This window comes from Petromyzon marinus, assembly GCF_048934315.1.
Source record: "Petromyzon marinus isolate PM22_M1 ecotype Great Lakes invasive population chromosome 68 unlocalized genomic scaffold, UKy_Petmar_22M1.pri1.0 chr68_unloc.1, whole genome shotgun sequence".
Lineage (NCBI taxonomy): Eukaryota > Metazoa > Chordata > Hyperoartia > Petromyzontiformes > Petromyzontidae > Petromyzon > Petromyzon marinus.
Window position 1 is genome coordinate 4,500,974 of NW_027422597.1, and position 22,671 is coordinate 4,523,644.

Consider the following 22,671-nt stretch of genomic DNA (forward strand, 5'->3'; position numbering starts at 1 on the left):
TGAGGTTAGAGGTATAGTTAAGTTTCAGTTAAGCTTCTTAACTGCTGGAATTCACATTTCTGTGAATTCCAGCAGTTAAGAAGCCCTGGGCTGCACCTTGGCCGAGTTGGCCACCGGCAAGGTGCTTTTCGATTCACCAACCGACGAAGAACACCTGCCTTGCTGCATTGAGGTATGGGCGGTGGGTGGGTATGGTGGGTATAGTGGGTTGGTATGGTGGGTGGGTATGGTGGGTGGGTATGGTGGGTATGGGGGGTATGGTGGGTCTCTATGGGTATGGGTCTCTGTTGGTCTGCACAGAGACCCATACTCATCGAGACCATACAGACCCACAGAGACTTATACTCATAGAGACCCATACAGACCCACAGAAACCTATACTCATAGAGACCCATACAGACCCACAGAAACCCATACTTATGGAGATCCATGCAGACCCACACTCATAGAGACCCATACAGACCCACAGAAACCCATACTCATAGAGACCCATGCAGACCCACAGATACCCATACTCATAGAGACCCATACAGACCCATAGATACCCATACTCATGAAGTTTTATTCCCTCTCACGGCCACAAACACCAGCGAGGAATATCTAAAATGGTCCAGGGCCTCTCATAGGTTGACTCAGCCTCAAACGAGTACCTGGTGTAGCAGTGTGTAGTAAACATTTCCACTGGGGGAAACAAAGGTGGCCGGGCGTGGTGCTGGGCACCCACCTCCTTGTGTGCCGTTCCGGCCTTCAAAGGTGCTGCTCGCTGCTAACAGCCCTTGCCCCAGCAATGAGATGAGGCTAAGACTAGGAGGGGGGATTGTTGTCTTTGTAACAGTGCTGGCCTCCACACGCGCTGCCTCCGCCACTACTCACCGCTGACAGACGGCACTTGCCCCAATGGGCCTGCTGAGGCTACACCAGCTGTAACCCCCTCCTTCTTTTGTCTTCTTCCCAAACCGTGCGCAGATCCTGGGCATGCCCCCAAAAAAGATGGTGAGTTGAGGGGCTTGGGCAGGCTGGCGGAAGCAACGTAACCCATTCAGTTTTGTTAGGTGGGTGTGGCAGTGAGGCTCTTATAGGGTTCTGGGTTGGCCTGGGGGGGGGGGGCTCTGATTACCCCGGGGGTGGGGGGTAGATTTGGGATTGGGGCTCTCAGTAGCAGTCGTTAGGAAGCATAGGTGGGTGGGTGAGTGAGCAGGTGGGTGGGTAGGTGAGTGGGTGGGTGAGTGAGTGGGTGGGTGAGTGGGTGGGTGAGTGAGTGGTTGGGTAGGTGAGTAGGTAGGTGAGTGGGTGGGTGAGTGGGTGGGTGAGTGGGTGGGTGAGTGGGTGAGTGAGTGGTTGAGTAGGTGAGCAGGTAGGTGAGTGGGTGGGTAGGTGGGTGGGTAGGTGAGTGGGTGGGTAGATGAGTGGGTGGGTGAGTGGGTATGCAGGTGGGTGAGTGGGTGAGTAGGTGGATAGGAAGTTGGGTAGTTAAGTGGATGAGGTGGTATGTGGGCGACGTGGTGGTTGGTGACTCTGCGTGCGTCTCTCTGTCCCTCTATAGATTCCGAGGGACTCCCCTACAACCTGTCCAAGCAGCGGCCACCAGGAAGCCTCCCCCTGCACCGCGCACTGCAGGGCCACCACCCTCAGCTGGTGGACTTCGTCAGCTGCTGCCTGCAGTACGAACCACACTCGCCCCTCGCTCACCCCCACACATCCCCACACCACTCACCACCACTCACTCACCCCCACTCACCACCCCATACCTGTCAACACCTTATCAGTGCCCTACCTTACTACAGACCCAATTCAGACCTGTATTGGTCACCTCGTGACCCTTATAAATCTCAACGTTCATCCTAAAAAGTCCCATCACAAGGGAGAAACACAAACAAATAGACACAAACTATTTTTGTTGTTTATATTGAAACGGCTGCACTCTGTATGGACCTGAAAACTCAATTTCCCTGTACAAGAACAGAGGGCAAACAGTATTGGTTAACAGCTGTGGTGTAGTGTAGTGTATAGTGTGGTGCATAGTGTAGTGTATCGCGTATAGTAATGCAGTGTAGTGTCTAATAATGTAGTAGTGTAGTTTATAATAGTGTAGTGTAGTGTGTAAAAATGTAGTAGTGTAGTGTATCGTGTAGTTGTAGTAGTATAGTGTGTAGTTATGTAGTGTAATAGTATAGTGAAACGTAATGTAGTAGTGTAGTGTGTAGTCTATAGTAGTGTGGTGTATAGTGTAAAGTGTAGTGTATAGTAATGAAGTGTGTAGTAATGTAGTATAGTATAGTGTATAGTAGGATACAGATTATAGCGTACCTGTGAACCCCTTATCCGTGCCCTACCTTACTACAGACCCAACTCAGACCTTTATTGGTCACTCCGTGACCCTTATAAATCTCAACGTTCATCCTGCAAAGTCCCATCACAAGGGACAAACACAAATAGACCAATTATTTTTGTTACCCAGAATTGAAACAGCTGCACTCCGTACAGACCTGAAAACTCAATTACCCTGTACAAGAATATGGAATAAACCGTACGGGTTGACAGCTCTGCCACACACTCACTACCCACCACCACTCCCTCCCCCCACGCCACCATCTCCCCACTCTCCCCCCACCTCCCACCCTGTCAAATCATCTCACCATGCCCCTCTCACCACGTGTGCGTCTCCCCCCCACCCCTCCCTCCCCATGCGTCTCCCAACAGATGGGATCCGAATCTCCGGATGACGCCTGAGCAGGCGCTGGCTCACAGCTGGCTCCAAACCACCACCACCACCGCCGCCGCCGCCGCCGCCACCGCCACCGCCACCAGGGCAACCACCAGCATCTGGGCCACCCCCACCGCCAGCAAGACCACCCCCACCGCCAGCGAGACCACCCCCACCACCACCACCATCCGAGCCACCACCACCAGCTGGGCCACCCCCACCACCAGCGAGGCCACCACCGCCACCATCCGGGCCACCACCACCACCAGCGAGGCCACCCCCACCACCAGCGAGGCCACCCCCACCACCAGCGAGGCCACCCCCACCACCAGCGAGGCCACCCCCACCACCAGCGAGGCCACCCCCACCGCCAGCGAGACCAATCCCACCACCACTATCCGGGCTACCACCACCAGTTGGGCCACCACCACCATGAGCAGCAGCGTCGGCACCACTCCTGTGCAGGGCTCTGCAGCTGCTGAGCCACGGTGAGCCTCTCTCTGTGTACCTCGCCTGGTACGCAGGAGGACGTGGGTTCGATCCCGACCCTGATGAGACATTAACGACCTCGCCTTGTACGCAGGAGGTCGTGCGTTCGATGCCGACCCTGATGAGAAGTTAATTACCTCGCCTGGTATACATGAGGTCGTGGGCTCGATACCGCTGCTGCTGTATATTTGCAGTCTGCGTTTCTCTCCCCGTGGTGGTCACCGCGTGGATTCTTCTCAGGGTCCTCCAGATTTTCCAATCCACGTTGAGAACCGTCGTCACGCACTTCGAGTATTTGACTGCCGATATAAAATGTCCACGCGATGAAGATGATGTTGTCAGCCCTCTTTAATCGGCTATCAGCTGAGATGGCCAAGTCGCTTCTGGTCTACGTGGGACAATAGGTCTCTGTGGTTCTATGGGTCTCTATGATTATGGGTTTCTGTGGGTCTATGTGTCTCTGAGGGTCTATGGGTCTCTGGGGTCTGTATGGGTCTCTATGAATATGGGTCTCTGTGTGCCTGATGATGACAATGATGATGATGACGATGATGAGGATGACCACGATGATGATGACAACGATGATGATGATGATGATGACGACGATGATGATGACAATGATGACGATGAGGATGACGATGATGATGATTGCGATCAGGATGACGACGACGATGATGACGATGCTGATGATGATGACGATGATGATGACTATTATGATGACGATGATGACGATGATGATGACGACGATTATGTTGACGATGATGACGACGATGATGACGATGATGGACGATTATGATGACGATGATGATGATGACGACGATGATGATGATGATGACGATGATGACGATGTTGATGATGATGATGTGCTGCTGTGGTGCTCCTGCCTCTCTCTTCACAGAGCGGAGCCGGAGGAGAAGCTCCCATCGCCATTGCCATCGTCCCCGCTCACCCAGACATTTGGAGAGGGGACGGAGGTGGTGGAGGTGGTGGAGACGCAGGAGGAGGATGACGACAACGAGGAGGAGGAGGATAAAGAGGAGAAGGAGGATGGAAAGGAGAAGGAGGAAGAGGAGGAGGAGAGGGTGCGAGGGGTCCTGGCGCGTGTGGGCAGGGCGCTCCGCTCACTCCGCTCGCTGCTCAGCCGCCTGCTGCTCTATGGTGGGCGGCCCACAGCAGAGTAGCGGAGTGGACCCCCACTCACCACCCACACTCACCACTCACACTCACCACCCACACTCACCACCCCACACTCATCAACCACACTCACCACTCACACTGACCACCCACACTCACCACCCCACACTCACCACCCCACACTCATCACACTCACCACCCACACTTACCACACCACACTCACCACCCACACTCACCACTCACACTCACCACCCACACTCACCACCCCACACTCACCACCCACACTCACCACCCACACTCACCACCGACACTCACCAAACTCACCACCCCAACTCACCACCCACAGTCACCACACTCACCACCCACACTCACCACCCACACTCACCACACCACACTCACCACCCACACTCACCATCCACACTCACCACACAATGGACGAGAGCCTGCCAAGCCACGTGCGCGTGTGAAGAGTTAGGATAGAGATACAAAAATAAGTTATAATGTAATAACGTGTACATATATATCTAGACCATTGTTTGTTTATCGATTGTTGTTGTTAATAAATAAGCGGACTCAACAGAACGTTGCAGTTGTGTTTGTTGTGGCGAGTTGCTGCTCCCTGGGGTCTCAGGTGACTTGGATCCAGATGTTGACTATCTCGCCTGGTACACAGGAGGTCGTGGGTTCAATTCCGACCCTGATGAGATGCTAACTACCTCGCCTGGTTACGCAGGTCGTGGGTTCGATCCCGGACCCTGATGGGATGTTAACTACCTCGTCTGGTTACGCAGGAGGTGGTGGGTTCGATCCTGACCCTGGTGAGATTTTGACTACCTCGCGTGGTATACAGGAGGTCGTGGGTTTCTGTCCCGACCCTGACGATTCCTGCTGCTGTATATTTGGAGTCTACGTCTCTCTCTCATCATCACAGTGGCTAGGAAATGTTAATTACCTCGCCTAGTGTACGGGAGGTCGTGGGTTCAATTCTACCCTGATGAGATGTTAACTACCTCGCCTGGTTACAAAGGAGGTGGTGGGTTCGATCCCGACCCTGATGAAATTTAACTACCTCGCCTGGTACGCAGGAGGTCGTGGGTTCCATCCCGACCCTGAAGATGCCTGCTGCTGCTGTGTATTTGGAGTCTGCCCAGCTCCGTGTCTCATCAGCAGAAGCAAGAGACAGGCTTTGCTTGAACCAATGGAGGTGAACTGCCCAGATGTTTGTTGTCAGATGCACCTAGCCTGGCACAGCAGTCAACCCATGGCACCTGCTGGATCTGTCCCGTGACCTCCTACTCCACCTAGCCTGGCACAGCAGTCAACCCATGGCACCTGCTGGGTCTGTCCCGTGACCTCAAATTGCACCTAGCCTGGCACAGCAGTCAACCCATGGCACCTGCTGGGTCTGTCCCGTGACCTCCTCCTGCACCTAGCTTGGCACAGCAGTCAACCCATGGCACCTGCTGGATCTGTACCGTGACCTCCTACTCCACCTAGCCTGGAACAGCAGTCAACCCATGGCACCTGCTGGGTCTGTCCCGTGACCTCCAATTGCACCTAGCCTGGAACAGCAGTCAACCCTTGGCACCTGCTGGGTCTGTCCCGTGACCTCCTCTTCCACTTAGCCTGGCACAGCAGTCAACCGATAGCACCTGCTTGGTCTGTCCCGTGACCTCTGCCTGCACCTAGCCTGGCACAGCAGTTAACCCATGACACCTGCTGGGTCTGTCCTGTGACCTCCTCCTGCACCTAGCCTGGCAAAGCAGTCAACCCATGTCACCTCCTGGGTCTGTCCCGTGACCTCCTCCTGCACCTAGCGTGGCACAGCAGTCAACCCATAGCACCTGCTGGGACTGTCCCGTGACCTCTTCCTGTACCTAGCCTGGCACAGCAATCAACCCATGGCACCTGCTGAGTCTGTCCCGTAACCTCCTCCTGCAACGAGCCTGGCACAGCAGTCAACCCAAAGCACCTGCTGGGTCTGTCCAGCAACCCTTCGAAACTTCACATGGCCTCATAAGTGCCGTGGTGACGTCAAAAGTGGGATGGGACACGTGTCTGAGTTACAATTAATGAGTTCTGCACGGGTCGTCATTAACAAAGCTTACCTAACCGATCCACAATACAAATTGCAATCACCTTTACTGGCTACTCCGAATAGGCTTCCATAGGTTTTACATCAAACCTTCCACCACATTTCCTACACGACATAACCATCTTCTTATCCACACTACAAATTACAATCACCTCCACAGGCTATTCCCATAGCCTCCATTACCTGTCCTCACGTTCCCCAATTTGCTTAAGAAACCACGCTTATCCGCACTATGCATTAAAATCGCCGTCGCCGGCCAATCAAATAGAGCACCCATAGGCTCTCACGTTTCCTGCCCTCCACATTCCCTACATGACATAAGCTTCGCTAACTATCCGCACTACAATTGCCTTCGCCGGCAAACTCCCATAGAGCTCCCATCGTCTCCTATGTTAAGCTACCACCACATTCCCCAGTTTTCGCTTAAGAAACCACGCTTATCCATAGAGACACAAAGAGACCCATAGTTCAGTTCAGTTCATTTATTAGGTATAGCCCTGTGAGCCATTCAGCTCTTGAATAGGGTGCAACCGCAACCAACTAAAAAAAGAACAAGAAACATATTAAAGTGACTACATGCAACAGAAAAAATCCAGGAAAAAAACAGCAAAGTCTTCCAGAAAAAGCACCGCATATCAACGCTGTGTGCAAAAATCCCAGTGGGATGCTTGTCAAACAATAACAACCATAAGACAATTTCAATTGCAGTTACCAGTCTAACTCTGTGTATTTCAACAAACAAATATGGCTAAACCAGAACCTTTTCGAAATCACCAAAATAAAGCTATAAAAACAATGTAACAGTGATCATAGGAATTGTGATTACAATTTAACAATAAACGATATACGTGACATGCACGACCAATTCTAGATTTGAAGCTTTCGTGACTGCAAGGATCCATACTCTTTGGTTCAATTCGGTAAAGTCACGTAGGTAAAAAATAAAACAACAAAAATCACGACGTTTCGACCACAATACAAGCAGCCTTCATCAGGTGAAGGGACTGTGTTGTCATGAGGACAGCGTTGGAGTGAAAATAGCCAAGCCCAGGTCGCGTCCTTTAAGCTGTAAAATCTAGAATCCACAAAACTTACCTCACATAGAGACCCACAAACTCACTTCACACAGAGACCCACACACTGAGACCTACACACTCACCACACACAGACACACATTGAGACCCACAAACTCACAACACAGAGACCCACAGACTCACCTCACACAGAGACCCCCAGACTCACCACACACAGACACCCACACTCACCTCACAGACACCCACAGACTCACCTCACACAGAGACACACAGAGACCCACAGGCTCACCTCACACTGAGACACACAGACTCACCACACAGACACACAAAGAGACCACAGACTCACCTCACACAGAGACCCACAGACTCACCACACACAGACACGCACACTCACCTCACAGACACCCACAGACTCACCACACACAGACACACACAGACACCCACACTCAAACCACACAGAGACCCACAGATTAACCTCACACAGACACACACAGACTCACCACACAGACACACAAAGAGACCACAGACTCACCTCACACAGAGACCCACAGACTCACCACACAGACATACAAAGAGACCACAGACTCACCTCACACAGAGACCCACACTCAAACCACACAGACACCCACAGACTCACCTCACACAGAGACCCACAGGGCCACAGACTCACCACACACAGACACGCACACTCACCTCACAGATACCCACAGACTCACCTCTCACAGAGACTCACAGACTCTCCACACACAGACACCCACACTCAAACCACACAGACACCCACAGATTCACCTCACACAGAGACCCGCAGACTCACCTCTCACAGAGACTCACAGACTCTCCACACACAGACACCAACACTCAAACCACACAGACACCCACAGACTCACCTCACACAGAGGCACACAGACTCACCACACAGACACACAAAGAGACTCACAGACTCACCACACACAGACACCCACACTCAAACCATACAGAGACCCACAGACTAACCTTACACAGACACACAAAGTGACCCACACAATCACCACACAGAGCACCCAGAGACTCATCACTTAGAGACCCGCAGACTCTCCACACAAAGACCCACAAACTCACCTCACACAGAGACCCACAGACTCACTACACAGAGACCCACAAACTCACCACACAGAGACCCACAAACTCACTTAACACAGAGTCCCACATACTACCACACCGCTGTCATCGCACCAGCACCACGGTGCATCACGTGGCACCGCCTAGCTACTACCACTACCACACCTCTGTCATCGCAACCAGCACCACGGTGCGTCACGTGGCACCGTCTAGCTGCTACCACTACAACACCGCTGTTATCGCACCAGCACCACGGCGTGTCTACCACTACCACACCGCTGGTCATCGCACTACGACACGTTAATTTTTAAATGTATGCACACGTATACAGTAAAACCTTGGATTGCGAGCATAATCTGTTCCGGAAACGTGTTTGTAATCCAAAGCACTCGTATATCAAGGCACTCGTATATCACTTGTGATCATGTGACGCTCGTTAGACAAAGCGTATACGTACTACTCGTATTGCAAGACCTCGTTCGTTTATCAAATTAATATTTATTTAAAAATTTTGCTCGTCTTGCAAAACACTCGCAGACCAAGACCAAGTTTCTCGCAATTCAAGGTTTTACTGTATTTATATTTTTATACGTAAAATGTTCAATTATTGTTTTACGTGTTCATATAACTACTTGTGGTAAGTACCCGGCGTTGCCCGGGCGACAAAGGCAGACAAACACATGGACTTACACACGGACATCGACCCACACACATAGAAAACATCGACTTAGATGCACACACACACGGTTAAACCCAGGATGGATCATGAGCAGGCCAGCCTAAATGTTTCGAACCGGCGAAGATGTTCCATTAAGGGGGTGCACGTGTCGCAAGCGTAGAGAAGGGAGGGAATTACCGTGGAAGAGAAGACCTGGAGCTTCATGCGGAGCGAGAGACCAGGTACCTTCCACACAGCATAACGCAGCCGATGAAAATATAATGACGCTCGACTGATTTGGAGTGGGACCTCTGCTGTTTAACCGGAGCTGGTCATGAGTACACTGGGCAGGTATGGGAATCTCTGCAATATCTGCACAACTGCCGCATCACCAATTGTGAGTTGTGGCGGTGGATTGTCCGATGGTACAAAATACCCAGGCAGGTGCTTAGTTTTGGTAGGGCTGATGGTAAGGCCCAACCTCTTAGTGGCACGCTCCAGGTTCAGCAGCAGCGACTCCAACTCCTCCTCTGAGTGAGTAGCAATCACCAGAGCATCGGCATACATAACATGGTTGAGAAATAGAGAGCCATCCCTTGACCGCACCCGGGCATCGATCAGCCTCCCATTGTATCTGTATCACATGGTAATTCCTCCGGTACAGCCATTGAAGGCTTCACCAACTACGTGGTCAAAAGATATGTTAAATAATGTGGGAGCCAGAGGACATCCCTGTCACACCCCAAGGTGTAGAGGGAATGGCTGTGAGTGACGGCCTGTAGTTTGACGCGGGGCCGCTCAATATCATAACGGTCCTTAAGTATCGTGAGCAAAGGGGGAGGGACTCCGAAAGCATGAAGAACACCAAAGGCCTGGCCTACTGATAGTATCATAGGCCTTGACCAGGTCAATAAAACAGACACATAGACTCACACGCACACATGGAGCTACAGACATGCAAAGAAATGGACTCACACTAACTCACATGGAGCCACACACACAAAGCGACTATCACACACGCCCATGGACTGACACACACAGACATATTGACTCACACACACAAACACATAGACGTACACACACACACATATGGAGTCACACATGCATAGACATCCACTTTAGATACGCACACATGGAGTTACACACATATATATCGACGTACACACATACAGCAACTCACACACACACATCGACTTACACACGGACATACGTGGACTAAAAAACACACATTGACGTATAGTACACTGATGTACTTACACGCATATCAACTAAGACACACACACGCATTGACTTACACACACATATCGAGTGACACACACACACACATGTATGGATTTACACACACATGTGGACTACAACACACATATGGACTGACAACACACATACACAGCGACGTACACACACACACATCGACTGACAAACATAGACGCACAAACGCACGTTAAGTTACACACTCAGATGGTGCCATGCACACACATCGACTAGCACACAAACATGGACTAACACACACATAGAGTGACTGATACGCACACAAATGGACTGACACGCACACTTGGACTGACACACACAAACACTTCGACGTACACACACACATCGGGTGTTGTCCGTTCGAAAAAGACAGACACACATGGACTTAAATACACGTATGGACCTACACGTACACATATGGACTCAAACACACACACAACTCGACTCAAACACAAACACATTGACTTACATACACACATATGAACTTACACACACATATGAACTAACACACACATGGACTAACACACACACATTTGGATTTTTGATTGATGAGCTGGCACTGCTAAGGTTCTGGATTCGAAATTAGGTCAGCACTCAGACCTCTGAGCGATGTGGCCATATCTCTCTTGCGAGAATCGAGAATATAGGTTTATCATGCGCGATTGAAGTTATATCTAAAAACCAAGATCTCACTTCTGCTACGCGTTATCTGCACACATACTAGCTTACGTTTTGATAACTGTGATGGAAGGGGTTATCTTCGTGCAGTCATTCGTGACCGGGTTGAGACCATCAACTCACCAAACTTGACTGTGCAGTTTCATTACAGGCGAATGCCTGGATTTGAACAAATGTTTTCAGTGATGCTGGTTCAAAGGGGTTGTGGATGTGATAATGAAGATACTGAATGCAAACACAATCCAATGATTTTTTTAAGATATTTTATTTTGCATCACAAGCCCAAAGCATTGCAGAACATGCAACTGACTAGTTGCATGCAATTCCCTATAATTAAAGAGCATGCAATTGTAATCTAAATACATTAATCCAGATGGTGGTGCTGATGGAAATGATAGCACTGCAAGAGAAGTTCTTTAATTTTCTGGTGTCACCTTTGGAGAAATTGTTGGTAATTCGAGGCCAGTTATCATTATTTGTATATTCATTGTAGTGTGAAATGGAAAACAAATATGAGCGTTTTTGAAAATAGGTGTCCCAACACAAATGAAGATTGGTTGATTGTTTGAGGACTCTTTATCTTTCCGTCATCGTTTTTTTTAGTATCATTCACACGTGGATGTCTTCTCTCTATAATTTTAGTAGAAATGTTGGTCAAGTCCATCGATTTTTCTGTTCGTGGCAGCATGCAGAAACTGTATTGTCAAGATATATGGTTGTATGATTTTGCCGTGGAGAATGTCCTTAGCTGTGTGCTTCGTGTGAGTTTTCACTCTTCAGCTTCTCATTTCTGAAGCCCATAAAGCTTCACCTCTTTTACCTCCTTCCAGTCATTTATGTCGGTCATCCAACTTGTACTTTGATGTTTTGAACCCCTCCAGATTTGCACTCTACCGATCAGCGTTGCCTATGCCAGTGTGTATTGTCTTGTTACATTGCCCAAACCACTGCAGGAAGTTTTTTTTCCATTTGCTTTTGCTAGTTCGGGCTCATTCTCACGTAAGTAAATGGCAAAAGTAACGTTAAAAATGATTTTTTATCTGTGAAATGATAGTTAGATTGTAAAATCAAATATTATGAAGATACCCTCTCCTGTGTTGGTTTGATCTGGAACTGTTTTTGTCGTCGTTTTGTTGCCTTGCCCAAGTTTGCATTTAATGTTGAAAAATCGGAAGCAATGTACTTATGCTATTTGTACTTATATACTTTATTTATTCGTATTTCTTTATATAAGTTTAATCTACTGGCTTACCTTTGATCTACTTTTTACTCCTATCGTGTTTTGTATTGTTTGTTGTTGTAACTTGCTGACTCGCCCCTACTGGACATCTGTAAAAAAGAGATTAATTTATCGTCGGATTCCTCCGGAATAAAGACAGATTATGATCATTCCATTGTGATTTCTGAGCGAACAGACTCAATTATGTACGGTATGTGCGAGAAAAATTCGTTGAAATAACTGCATCTCCGTGTAAATTATTTTTTCACCGATTCAAAGGTTCCTTAATTGCACGAACTGAAATCTCCCAAATGGCATATGTATTGCATCATATTTTATACCGCAGGGTTCAATAAACTATTAAATAAAGATAGGCAGCGTTGAATGCAGCATGCAGTTAGTAAAGCGCAGCACGTGCGTGCTTTTCCGGTGCCGTTTCACTTTTCCTTTGTTACTACAGTCGCCTTGGTGTAGGCGAGGCCCTTGTAGACACCCTCCATTGGGATGTCGTAGGTGGCGCCGTTCAATAAGGAGATGCGCACCGTACCCTTGTACGGGAGGTCGATTTCCGCGCGACCGATATTGATGTCGATCGCAGTGGTCTTGTGTGGAGGAACCGTGACGTTGAATGAGAGGAGCTCGGTTTTCGATTCTGAATTCTCCACGGCGTGCGTACTCTCGGTGCTAACGGTAAAACTAAAGCCAGCTTCAACATCCACGACATCCGGAACGCCGGCTGAGACGGTGAGGCTCACGGTTGCCTCCAGCTTGTTTGTGATCGACCAGGAGGAGGTTTTGGTCACGGTCTTGGAGGTTTCAATTTTATAGGTTTGGGGGACAGAACCAGTATTCTTGTAACTGAGTGATTTGATCTCTTCCATCTGGACTTTTGGAAGCTCCCTGTGCAGTGTAGGGTATGTCACGTTGATCAATTCTGAACTTTTAACCGAATTAATGAAGAGGAAGCCCATGCTGTCGATGTCTGAACCGCCTTTGCCCATAATTCCAAGGCAGATTCCAGAGCGGATGTCGACTGGGTACTCGGTCTTTAGGCCCCAGTCTGTCATCTTCACGAAGAATTCCCTGCCTTTGGTTGTCCTGAACTTGAAGGCGCCCAGGCGTGAGCCAGCCCCATTCCCCCACAGTGAGAGGGACGAAAACAGCTCCCCGGGCTGGAACACAAACTCTTTGTGAGATCCCGAGGGACTGCCGTACTGTGCAGTCCTTCCGTCCGTCAGCCAGGCCTTCACGCACTTGATCTGCCATCCTCCAACCCACACCCAGATTTTTTCCAGCGTTGCTCCATTTTTCCTCCCATCAAAACTGAAGGCTGTTCCTCCTTGTCCTCCACAGGTGTGTAAGGCCAATGCATAAGGCATTTTCTCCTTTCTTCCTGCACATTACAAGATACAGATTTGTTTAAATTATGAAAGGTCAAACATTGTGATATTCACAGTTTGACTTTCAAAACCACATTTTATTGACACCTCTGTAATAGTTATGTACTTCTAAATTTGCATGTCGACTCAGACTTTATCGACAATTCAATAACAAATATCACTATTGCGAAAAAACGGTGATAAAGCAGTACAGCATCATGTTGGGAAATTGTAAAAAAAACACACATTGTATCAGATTAATAACTCGTAATGCCTAACTTACAGCTAAAGACAATGAAAGAGGAGCAGACAGTGACAAGGTTAGATAATTTACAAGAATAACTGTTTGAGGTTAAGAGAGCCTTGTCTGCAAGAGAAATACAGCTTCTCTGAAATAAAAGTTGACAAACACAGTACAGCAAATCCTTCCGTCGAGGTTTTACTGTTTTGGGCCAAATTTATTTAGGTACTCTTCGCCGATTGTGCCCCGGTGGCTCGAACATTCGCAGTTGATCTAGAGATTCCTGTATGCATGATATATGTACTGCTCGCGATTATGCTGCCATGAAAGTACACAATGCGCAATCTTGTCCCCATCTTATTGCCCAAGTGGCCCATCGTGGTATCCCAGGCCACGTGGTGTTCCTAGATTCCAGTGGGTAGACAGTGAGGTTCAGCCGCTCACGATTTTAACTTCCTGCAGTGAACAGTACTGTACACGGTTACCTATACAGTACATCTACGAATAGCCCCTCCTGTATTCAAAAAGCTTTCTTTAAGATGTTTGATTCAAGCATAGCCTCATCCATATGGGATCACAAAATAGCGCAAATAGATTTTCATTCCCTTACGTTACTTAGGAGAGATCGGGGCCTGACCCTTTGCAGATTTCCTAAAATAGAACAAAGCAATCGCTTTCAGAACTTTATTCAATAGATCAACAAGAAAAAGTAAAGGACATGTAAAAACTGGGAGAAGGCTCGGTGAGGTGCTGGTTATTTGCTGCGGTTACCTAAGCTCCTATCAAATATAGATCGCGTGTCCTGAAACCATTATTCACGGTTTCTAACACATTGGGGAAATGCAACCACAGGTGAATCTCATTCCACTCCTTCATATGTAGACAATCGCCTCTGTGGGGCGACCAATCACTAACAATAGAATGCACAAGGGGTAACTGGCCTGGCTGGAGAGTGATAGGCTTGGAAAGGGTGGGGGACCTTCCAAATAAGGTTACCAAAATATCAGGGACACCATCCAAAGCTACAAACAAAAACTTTGACCACATCACTCACCCAATCTTGGATGGTCTGGTGGAAAAAAAGGAAATGAAAAGTTCGTGCAGGAGATTGAGACCGGGTTAGAGCCAAAACTAGAAAGCTGAGGGGGAAAGGCTGCTGGGACAGGACATTCCTCACCAGAAATTGACTCAAATATGGTTAGGCTCAGACAGCAGGCCGCAGGTCCCTTCCTCTATACATAATTTAGTTCAAATTCACACATTCCTCTCCTAATTGCCCTAGATACCACAATGGACGGTACAGATGTAACTGAATGCCTTCTGGCCGTGCCCAGATATTTTAGAATTATACGAGAATTTAACGGATTATTTTAATCGGAACTTGGCACAGAGCTGAGCCCCTCAGTGGACTAAACTTTGCGGGGCTTGAAACCAAAAGGGCTATCGGTACGCCAATATGCCTTACTGAAAACCGGATATATTGTAGCAAGAAAGACAATATTAGCAAATTGGAAACAAGAACCCCCTCTTGGAGACTCTGGCACATAACTATTCGTGCCTTGGCGGGAATCAGCTCCTTAACCAGGATCTACCAGGAATATAATAAGAGTAAGAGGAAATGTGGTCCCCATTTTTATTGACCCTGCGTGAATAACCAGAAAAGTAGGGAGCGGGGCAAGGGGATGAACTCCAGACACTGAAACATTCCAATAGGCACTGTTGCTCCTAGGGGAAAATAAGAAGGATAAGCCCAGACATCACGCTTATTTTACTTTGTTTCCTGTCTAGTTTGGATAAATTATTCCCCTTCCTCCCCCTTGTCCTCTTCTTCCCCTTCCCAGTTAATCTGCTGCTCCTGATCGTTGCCTCTGTGGTAGGTCAGCGAGCCCAATGGCATCCAGACGGGTCCCCATTTAAGGATTTATTGCACCGGGTTCGACACACGTTCGTAATTGGTATCTCCCTCTGTGATGGCCATGTTCTGGACAAAAAAAAACATGCATTGGATAAAAAAGGGTGGAAGATTGACCCAGGACATCAAGAGTCGTGTTTTTCTTCTTCATGTGATGCAGTGTGGATATCAAAGAGAGAGAGAGAGGAGGGAGACAGGAAAAGAGCAAAGTGAGAGGAGAGGCACGAGTATTGCGCAATCGACGTCACTTTTATACAGACAAACGTCATCAATGCATTTGTATGTAAAGTTTTTCCTGAACATTTAAACCAACGTTGCATGATTGTCAATTGAATTCACATCTTTATATTTTTAGGAGTTGCTTGCTGCTGATGCTGTTATACGTTGTTTTTTCACTGATTTGTGACAGTACCTTACAGAACGGATTTTTAGTGAAAATAAACACAGAAATCCGCTAGCATCTTGTTTTGACAACATTACACCAAGCAGGCAGGTTCTCAAGGGGTGCCAGCTCAGAGGCACTTACCTGGGTGTCACCTGTCCACCACACACACCAACTGAATTTTTAAGAACGAGACCAGTCAGGAGTAACCCACACACTCACCTTAAGGTTCTCTTCCCAGAGCATGCTTTTCTATCACCAGAACACTGTCATTTATACTACTGTTGCACAGGCCACGTGATCCAGCCACAGCCTAAATTATACATCGCTTCGCATCACTCACGTCAGAATAGTTTATGTAACTATAGTTTGGCATATTTACAGAAATTATGAATATTTAATCTATCATACATATTTAATTTTCAAAGTTGAACCTCTCTTTCTTTTTCATGATGACGAGGTGGAGTGAATCAATGAGTGGTGTATTATCAAACAAGGTTCTTCCAACATTATGGAACCTTGTTTCCGCGCCAAACATCGTAAACCTTCCATTAAAAAATATTCTGAAGCAGAAAACTAGTAGTGCCAGATACACCAGCCACATTTATAAATATGTTGTGTAACATAGATCCTTACTCACCGTGTAGCAATATTTTAATGTAGATGTAAAATTCAATGAGGGACGTGATTATCTTGGTGTGTTCTGAGACTGTTGTTGTACATATCCGGGAGAGATCTGAGATTGTTGTTGTTGTTGTCTTGGTGAGGGACTGTTGTTAATGTTGTCTTGGAGTTGTCTGGGACTGTTGTTGTTGTTGTTGTTGTTTTGGTGTGTAACTATTGTACTTGTCATGGTGTTGTCTTGGACTCTTGCTGTTGTTTTTGTCTTTTTGCTGTTTTGCCCCAGGCGTGCATTTGGTGTCAAAAAATTGGCAGGAATGTATGTTATTGTGCAATTTGTACATCTATACAGGCGTATCTCACTTAAAGAGCATTCTTTCTCTGCTAATTCGAGCGATTTCAATACAGATTAATTCGTTCCAAAACGAGCAACACTCTCACGGCACTACTTTTAGTTGCGAATATGATAATCTTAAGCAGCGTTAAAACATGTATGACCAAAACATAACCCTCGTGTTCCTCCAAAGAGATCTCATTAGGTAACGCGTGTTGGGCTGAAACAAGTGTTCGATAACTCTTCGTTGGGTAAGAATTTCATGTATTTGTATTCTGTTGGTGTACCCAGAAAATCCTTACTGACTCTCAAGATACATTTTCGAAAGGGCCTCTCTAAGTTTCACAGTAGGGGGCGATGTAGCTGCTCTGTGTAATCCCAATTGAGTAATTTTGCAAATACATTTTCAACATTGGAATGTTCGGTCACATCAGAAACATTTACAAATAAATTGTGAGAGAAGAAAAGCAGAGAACCCATAGGAAACCCATCCAGGAGCGGGTCAGAAATCGACGAAAGGACGTCTAAACTGTGAGGCACAAGTGTTAAAACTCTGCTACCCCGCCTACAATATCAAATTGAATCCACGAATTGAAATAGAATTGGAAAGAAAAAAAGCCCGCTTCAACTACAATGGAAGTCAAATGGTAATGAATTTTAATTATAACTAAAGTTTGTCATCGGAATGCCTAAAAATATGACGTATAATGTAGTGCATTTTTTAAAACAGTTAAGCCATAACTGGTTTATTATATTAATCTGATATACCAGTCTTTCCCAACCAGTGTGTTTGATGTGTACACCTCCCAGCCTAATAACTTTCCCTCATTCCCTGACCAGCACATAATCTACTGCGAATCATCCCTAACTTTACTTTACAATCCCTGTTCGTACCCCCTTTGGAGATGGTACACCAGGCAGCCACTAACAGAAGATTAATGCAGTAATTTATCCAAACGTTTAGGCTCCGCAGTCCCAGAGTGTCAGGCTACTTTATTCCCAATAATTCGTTTGGTGCTACTGAGTAGTTTCTACTTCGAAAATAACCTTTAAAAATACACAGACCATAAAAACGAGACGTGACAAATGAAACACTACAATCGAGCAGACAGAGGTTATGAATCAAGCCATATTACACAATACAAATAAGTAAGACATGCACGTGTATGATACACGATATAGAAAATAAGCCAATCCAAATGAGACAAACAGTAGAGACAGTTCATAAGATTCAGGTCATTTTAGATGACTTATTACGAATTGGATATTACATGGGCAAAGGGAATACATAGTATATGTTAAACAGTAACAATTGACGGCGAATTATAAAGTAAATAAACATGAGCATCCCCACGCTGAGAAACATGCAAGGGAAGCAATCTTGCGAGCAAGCTGTTATGAGTAGCAAAAACATGTTGCGTAAAGCAGACGTGTTACATAAGAAGTACCGATATAGATGTCTCTTCTCTTCCATCAGCTGTCAACAGGTGGTTGACAACGAGGCTGAATGAAATAGTTTCTTTGATTTCGGTCACTGGACACGACATTCGCTATGCCGTGAGGTATGGTGAATTGAATATTGGCTTGGCAACATTGATCTGTAATATTTAACGAATAAATAATCAATAAATAACCGTGATAGTGTTGATGTATTGAGCCTATCCTTTTTATTTAGATACAATTTTGGGGGGGGTTTTTGGAAGCGGAAATTCCTTAGCCCACAAAAAAAGCATCATGGAGAAGGAAGTGAAGTCGCACTGCTGTGACTCTGGAACATCAAAGGCTGACAGAATTAGCCACCATTGTGATTGGCTGGCTGGTCTGCTATCTGGCATATGAAATACAAAATTTTATACGAAATCAAGCGTTTAGGAAGTTTTACTTGATTCGGTTAGCCAGATCACTTGGCGCATGTGTGATTGGTGGAGGCGCACGGACAAGAGACGACTTTTCACCTGTGATGACACTCGACTAAGGGGCCGTCCAAATGACGTCACGCGATTTTGAAAATTTTTGACACCCCGCCCCCTTCGTCACGCGGCGTCACGCAAAGTCAGACCCCCCTCAAATATGACGTCACGAAGCTCTGCCCCCCCCCCCAAAAAAAGATGTAAAACATGCTTCAAACCGCTTTAAACTATTGTCATTGTAGTGCATTTTTAATGTGGCGCTGCACTCTGATGTTGTAGGAAAACACACTTATTAAAACGTATAATTAATTAAGTAGAAGGTGCTGCCTATATTTATTTAAAGTTGCGCATTTTGATGTGACGTCACATTTCTCAAACCCCTCCCCCCTCGTCAAACATCGTCACAAATGTCTGACCCCCCCCCCCAAGTGCATGACATAATTTATGGATGGCCCCTAATATATTAGTACCGATTAACTAAATATGTATTTGTATGTACTGTATATGCTGTACATGAAACAAAAATTGGATTCATTGTTAGATTTATATCTAACTAGCGGTAAGTACCCGGTGGTGCCCGGGTGAAAAAGGCAGACACACACCTGGACTTACACACAGACATCGACTCACACACATAGAAACACATCGACTTACACGCACACACACAGGCATCGACTTTAGACACACACATATGTAGTTACACACACAAATGGACTCACACACACATATACTTACACACACATATCGACTCACACATACATACATATGTAGTGGAACAATTAGGCGCATGAGGGTAAATGGTGAGATGGCGCGGGGGCAGGAGAGTATGGGTCATATTGGGACAAACATATGCGATGGTTGGGACAATGATGTCATGATTAGGCCAATTAAGCTATGGAGCCAGAGACGGCTGTGATTGGCTGGTGTTGTTGTCAGGGCTGAAGTGGCGTCTTAAAGTCTGGAGAAGTAACAGGTGCATGGGCACGCGGAGCGTCGTTGGGACGCGGGTTAATTAATTGGAGAGTAATGAGAGCAGGGACAAACTGGGGAGATGCGAGGAGAAAGGGGGGTTGGATTCGGGGGCTGGACGAAGCAGGACGTGGAGCAGAGCTGAAGTGAAGGCAGCCAGCAGTGAGAGAGGAAAGCAGGAGCTGAAGAGAGAAGCAGCAAGCAGTGGAGAGAGCACAGTGATAGCGGAGAGAGGAGAGCAGAGAGAAGCAGCCAGCAGTGGAGAGAGCACAGTGATAGCAGAGAGAGGAGAGTAGGGAGAAGCAGCCAGCAGTGGAGAGAGTGCAGTGATAGCGGAGAGTGGAGAGCAGAGAAGAAGCAGCCAGCAGCGGAGAGAGCACAGTGATCGCGCAGAGCGGAGAGCAGAGACGAAGCAGCCAGCAGTGGAGAGAGCACAGTGATATCAGAGCTGACGGAGAAGTAGAGATTGGAGAGACAAAGGCGGCGAGTGAGTCGTGTGAAGCACGGCGAGCGAGCCATGGCAAGCAAAGGAACTGTAAAGTATTGAGGACATTTGGGGAACTGTAAATGAAGTGGTGTTGGAAGAAAAACAAAAGTTGTCCAAGTGAAATCAACCACTACATTTGGTGTCAGAGGTGACTACAAAACCACGCCGACATGTCGAAGAAATCGGCCAAGAGGAAGAACGTGCTGATGGACTCGTCCGACAACAGCAACGACTTGGACGTGATTCCCGTGTCTGGCCAAGTGGCTGTTACTCCTCCGGAGGACCTGGTCGAGCAAGTGTCTAGCGAGCGGGATGGTGGCTCAAGCAGGGCCGAGATCCCGGGGCCGACGGGTGACTGGAGAGTCCTCATGGCCCAGTGGGAGGCCAGGCTGGCGACATTGACGGAGGCATTTGACCGCTTTATGACGACGGAGCGGGTGCTATTGACGGTGTTAAGTTGTCCTGCAGCTGTTCCCACGGCATTGGAACACGCCGACGATGGACCCGCACCCTCCGGGGAACGGCCAGCTGAATCGGACGATGATGGAGCACCACCATCGAGAGCGGGACAGCGACTTCACGTTCAATGCTTTTAGGCCAAAGTTGGCAATTGGACGGCGTTTATGAGACGGTTCCGATCGGCATATCAATCACTAGTCCATCTATGTTCTGAAAAGAGGAGGGGGGAGACGAAACATTAATGTATGATGTCTGAAAGCCACTGTAAACGTGAACAATCAATTAAGACCTGAAATTGTTAATCAAATCTTTCCAATGATTGCTAAGCCAGAATTCATCTTCTAGGTTGAAATTGTCTTTGTGCTTGTATATGTGGATAGCCTCATGAACGAATCTCTCATGGTAGCCAGATGGCTTACAAAGAACCTCTGTCTTGGAAAAGTCAATGTCATGTGAGCCTACTGAATTATAACAATGATCTGCCATGGCCGAGGTGTTGGTCCTACCGTGTTTATGGTCTGCTTTGTGTTCACGAATGCGGTCCGAGACATGGCGTTTGGTTTCTCCAATGTAACTACTACCACAGAGGCAACTTAGTTTCTAGACACCAGGGTACCGTATATCCGGAATCACATATTTTTACAGACGGAACCAGATCACGGATTTTATGTAATGTGTTGAAACGGACGTTGATCTTGTGTTTATTCAAGATTTTGGAGATCTTTTTTTGTGATCCCCGCAATGTAAGGTAAAGTGATGGTTTTGAAAGGCTCCTCAAGAGGGTCCTTCTTCATGGTTTGAGTGATAGCTTTGCGGATTGTATAGTCGGAGTAACCATTTGCCTTAAGAGCTTGGTGTACGTGCTTGAGTTCACTGCCTATGTCTTCCTGGTCGGATATGCATTGGGCTCTATGGTACAGAGTCTTGATGAGAGAATTCTTCTGTGATGGATGGTGGTGTGAATCGGGTTTCAGATAAGCAGAGTCACAGCAGTGCCACTTCACTTCCTTCTCCATGATGCTTTTTTTGTGGGCTAAGGCATTTCCGCTTCCAAAAAAAACCCAAAAAATACTATCTAAATAAAAATGATAGGCTCAATACATTAACACTATCACGGTTATTTATTGATTATTTATTCGTTAAATATTACCGATCAATGTTGCCAAGCCAATATTCAATTCACCATACCTCACGGCACAGCGAATGTCGTGTCCAGTGACCGAAATCAAAGGAACCATTTCATTCAGCCTCGTTGTCAACCACCTGTTGACAGCTGATGGAAGAGAAGAGACATCTATATCGGTACTTCTTACGTAACACGTCTGCTTTACGCAACATGTTTTTGCTACTCATAACAGCTTGCTAGCAAGATTGCTTTCCTTGCATGTTTCTCAGCGTGGGGATGCTCATGATTATTTACTTTATAATTCGCCCTCAATTGTTACTGTTTAACATATTCTACCTACTCCCTTTGCCCATCTAATATCCAATTCGTAATAACTCATCTAAAATGCCCTGAATCTTATGAACTGTCTCTGCTGTTTGTCTCATTTGCATTGGCTAATTTTCTATATCGTGTATCTTACACGTGCATGTCTTACTTATTTGTGTTGTGTAATA

At 47.0% G+C, this 22,671-nt stretch overlaps 2 protein-coding genes across 2 annotated transcripts; one reads left to right on the forward strand and one right to left on the reverse strand.

The window, feature by feature from the left end:
* The first annotated feature begins 2,719 nt into the window (after window positions 1–2,719).
* LOC142908046 (uncharacterized) lies at window positions 2,720–6,959 on the forward strand. Its single transcript, XM_076058215.1, has 2 exons — window positions 2,720–3,192; window positions 4,092–6,959. Exons 1-2 carry the CDS (start codon window positions 2,720–2,722, stop codon window positions 4,372–4,374), a joined length of 756 nt encoding a protein of 251 aa, XP_075914330.1. The 3' UTR covers window positions 4,375–6,959.
* A 4,420-nt stretch (window positions 6,960–11,379) lies between these two features.
* Window positions 11,380–16,606, reverse strand: LOC142908021 (aerolysin-like protein). Its single transcript, XM_076058156.1, has 2 exons — window positions 16,494–16,606; window positions 11,380–13,750 (listed from the first exon to the last, which is right to left on the reverse strand). The coding sequence occupies exon 2, from the start codon at window positions 13,734–13,736 to the stop codon at window positions 12,795–12,797; it is 942 nt and encodes a 313-aa protein (XP_075914271.1). The 5' UTR covers window positions 13,737–13,750; window positions 16,494–16,606; the 3' UTR covers window positions 11,380–12,794.
* Between the last annotated feature and the right edge of the window lie 6,065 nt (window positions 16,607–22,671).